Genomic DNA, 2,657 nt, shown 5'->3' with positions numbered 1-2,657 from the left:
GCGGGGTCGCTACCCCCGGGCGCCCCCATCCTCCCTCCCCACTCACGGCCCCTCGGGCTCTCTCTGCAGGCGCTGGGGCGGGAACGCACTTCGCAGAGACTTTTCCCGGACAAACCTGCAGAGTCTCTGGAGGATGGTGAGTGTGGGCGCGGGGACCGACCGCCCCCGCCTCCCGCCCGGGCCTCGGTGGAGGCGGAGGGCGCCCAGGGCTGGAGGAAGCGGGAGTGTCTTGCCCCCCGCCCCCCCCCCACCCCTTCCCCCCCGCAGCTCAGGGAGGCGGTAAAAGCGAAGGTGTGGGGGGCGGGTTTCCCCAGCACGGCAGGCTCGAGTCACTTCCGGTGCCCTGACCTTTATAGGAGTTAAACAGACCCCCGCCGTCTCGGCCGCCCCGCCTGCCCAGGTGACTGACTGACTAATCCCCTGTCTGGAGGAGAACGCTTTGGCCAAGGTTCTATGGCCGTGGGGCCGGGTGGGTGGGTGGGAGAGGGTCAAGTAGAGGCCACCCCAGGGAGGCCTGGACTCAGTGTCCTCTTCCAAAAACTTGGCACTCTGGGCACCCTCGGCCCGTTCCGTCTCGAGTCACCAACTCCAAGGGAGGGGGCACCCCTTGGCAAGTTTGAGTTTTTCCTCCCAAGAACAGATAGCCGTCGGCCCCTGCGCCGGGCTGGCGCGCCTGACCCAGCTGTGGTTTTTCCAGGCCTGAAGGCCCCTGAGTGCGCTAGCGGCATGTACAAAGAGACCGTCTACTCGGCCTTCAATCTGCTCATGCACTACCCGCCTGCCTCCGGAGCAGGGCAGCCCCCGCAGCCGCAGCCCCCGCTGGTAAGTGGCCCCCCGCAGCCAGTGCCCGCCCTGTGCCTGCCATCTCCGTAACCAGGTATGTGAGGTGTAGACGAGAAGTGAGTTTTGCCCACCACCAACCAGACCTTCTGCGCTAACCAATCTGCTCCCAGGGCGCTCGCAGAGGGCTGGGGACCAAAAGGAGACCTTTGCTAGAGGCAGAGGCAACCACACACACACACACACACACACACACACACACACACACGTCCCTCGCGCGCGTCATTATCCCCTCGTATTAGTCTAGGTACTTTGGAGAAACAAATCCACAGCGAGTTTTATAAGAGAGAGTTTTATACAAAGAAAATGTGCATCACGAAAACATCCCAACCCAATGCTGGGGTTAAGGGAGGAGGGTGCTGCAGACACCTGGCGGCCCTCCTGCTGCTCTTGTCCACGCCCTGCTTGTCTTTGGGGGGTGCAGAGCTGGACCATAGTACCCACAGTGAGGTGGCAGGGCAGTGGGGTGGGGGCGGAAGGGTGATCTAGCTTCCAAGCTTAGCTCTTGGCCCTAGCCTGACTCTTACTTGAAAGGAGATCAGAGAGGATGGAGTGAGACAGGGCGGGCAGCTTACACTTGGGAGAAGGAAGCTCCGTCCTGCCCCCTACTTGATCGCCAAGCCGAATTCGTGTCCACCCTCCTTGATCCCAGAAGGAAAGGGAAAGTGGTCACTGCAGCCTGGAGGTAGGAGGCCGAGGCACCCCGCTGGGCGGGCTCAGATAGAATGTGAATTGAGTTTTCGGTCAGGCCCTTTCATCCGGAGCCAACCCGGGTGGGGCTGGGCCTGGACCCGGAGGGGCAGCACGGCCCTCTTCCGGCCAGGCTTTGCGCCGCAGCCAGGGGTCCTCTGGGGCCCTGATTGGGAGAGGCCTCTAATTCGCCAGCCACCAGCCCCTCCCTACTCTCCACTCCATTGCTCTAAGGAAAGGTTTACTGCCCTGCGGCCCAAAGGGGCCCGTGTCTTTCGTAGATGTCGCCTCCGCGCGGGGCGAGGCCGCGTGGAAGCACACCCGAAGATGCGCTGAAAGGTCGGCCTCGTTCCCACGATACGCCCGCTGGTTCGAGACCCGTCCGTCTAGGCCTCCCCAGGGGCCGCCAGGGACGGGGGAGTGCAATTTTCCACTTGAGCTGCAGTACGACCCTCTGGTGGGAATCCCGCGGCCCTAGATCAGGGGCCTGGCGACTCTTAAGTGTGGGACTGAATGGAGGACCGGCCCGGAGGCGGGAAGCCCAGCCGGTGACGGATGCTTGTCTGTGCACTCGTATAACGTGGGAGGGGGATATGCGTGTGCTCCCGCTGTGCTCCGGCTGTCCCGGGTGGGACTAGGGCTCTAGGGTAGCGCAAAGAACGGGTCTTCTAAGGAGTCTAACTCTGCCAAGCTGGGGCACTGAGCACAGCCCTTGAAACCCTCTCCCGCCGTGGGAAGCGCCCAGCTGCACACAGGCCAGGTACCGGGTCGAGGGCCCAAACGCAGCTTCACACCACAGCTGGGCACGTGTTCCCAGAGACGCCCAAACCCCAAGAGCTTACAGACCGGGGCCTTCTCAGCAGCTGGGGAGAAACCTGGGTGCAGGGAGGGGGCCCACTTGTTGGAGAGAGGGCGTAGGGCCAGGGCTCTCCTTTAGAGCGCTTTAGGGTAACACTTTGCAGCCTCTCCCCAAGCCTCGTGGATGTTGCGCTCCGGAAAAAGCGAGCCCTTTAAGACTATGCCCAATGGGCAAGTCTCGGCCTCTCGGGGGTGGAGGGGCGGGGCAACTTGACCCCACCCACAGATCAGGGCCCGCCCCCGGAGTCCCCGCCCCGCCCCCGGCGCTC

The 2,657-nt window shown here is 63.5% G+C and overlaps 1 protein-coding gene across 2 annotated transcripts in view; it reads left to right on the top strand.

The window, feature by feature from the left end:
• The first annotated feature begins 75 nt into the window (after positions 1-75).
• Positions 76-2,657, top strand: part of TCF7 (transcription factor 7) — a 35,007-nt gene continuing 32,425 nt past the window's right edge. Inside the window, exons 1-2 of one of the 2 annotated variants that reach the window (XM_004696614.2) lie at positions 76-136; positions 698-822. In XM_004696614.2, coding sequence (XP_004696671.1) covers positions 727-822 — 96 coding nt within the window. In that variant the 5' untranslated portion in view covers positions 76-136; positions 698-726. The remainder of the gene's footprint in view (positions 137-697; positions 823-2,657) is intronic. The other variant, XM_045285401.1, reaches the window with a different exon arrangement.

The sequence above is a fragment of the Echinops telfairi genome, unplaced genomic scaffold (assembly GCF_000313985.2).
Source record: "Echinops telfairi isolate 266 unplaced genomic scaffold, ASM31398v2 ScPeMD7_7469;HRSCAF=8507_1, whole genome shotgun sequence".
Classification (NCBI taxonomy): Eukaryota; Metazoa; Chordata; class Mammalia; order Afrosoricida; family Tenrecidae; genus Echinops; species Echinops telfairi.
The sequence above is the reverse complement of the archived record's forward strand: the minus strand, read 5'-3'. Positions and strand labels throughout refer to the sequence as shown.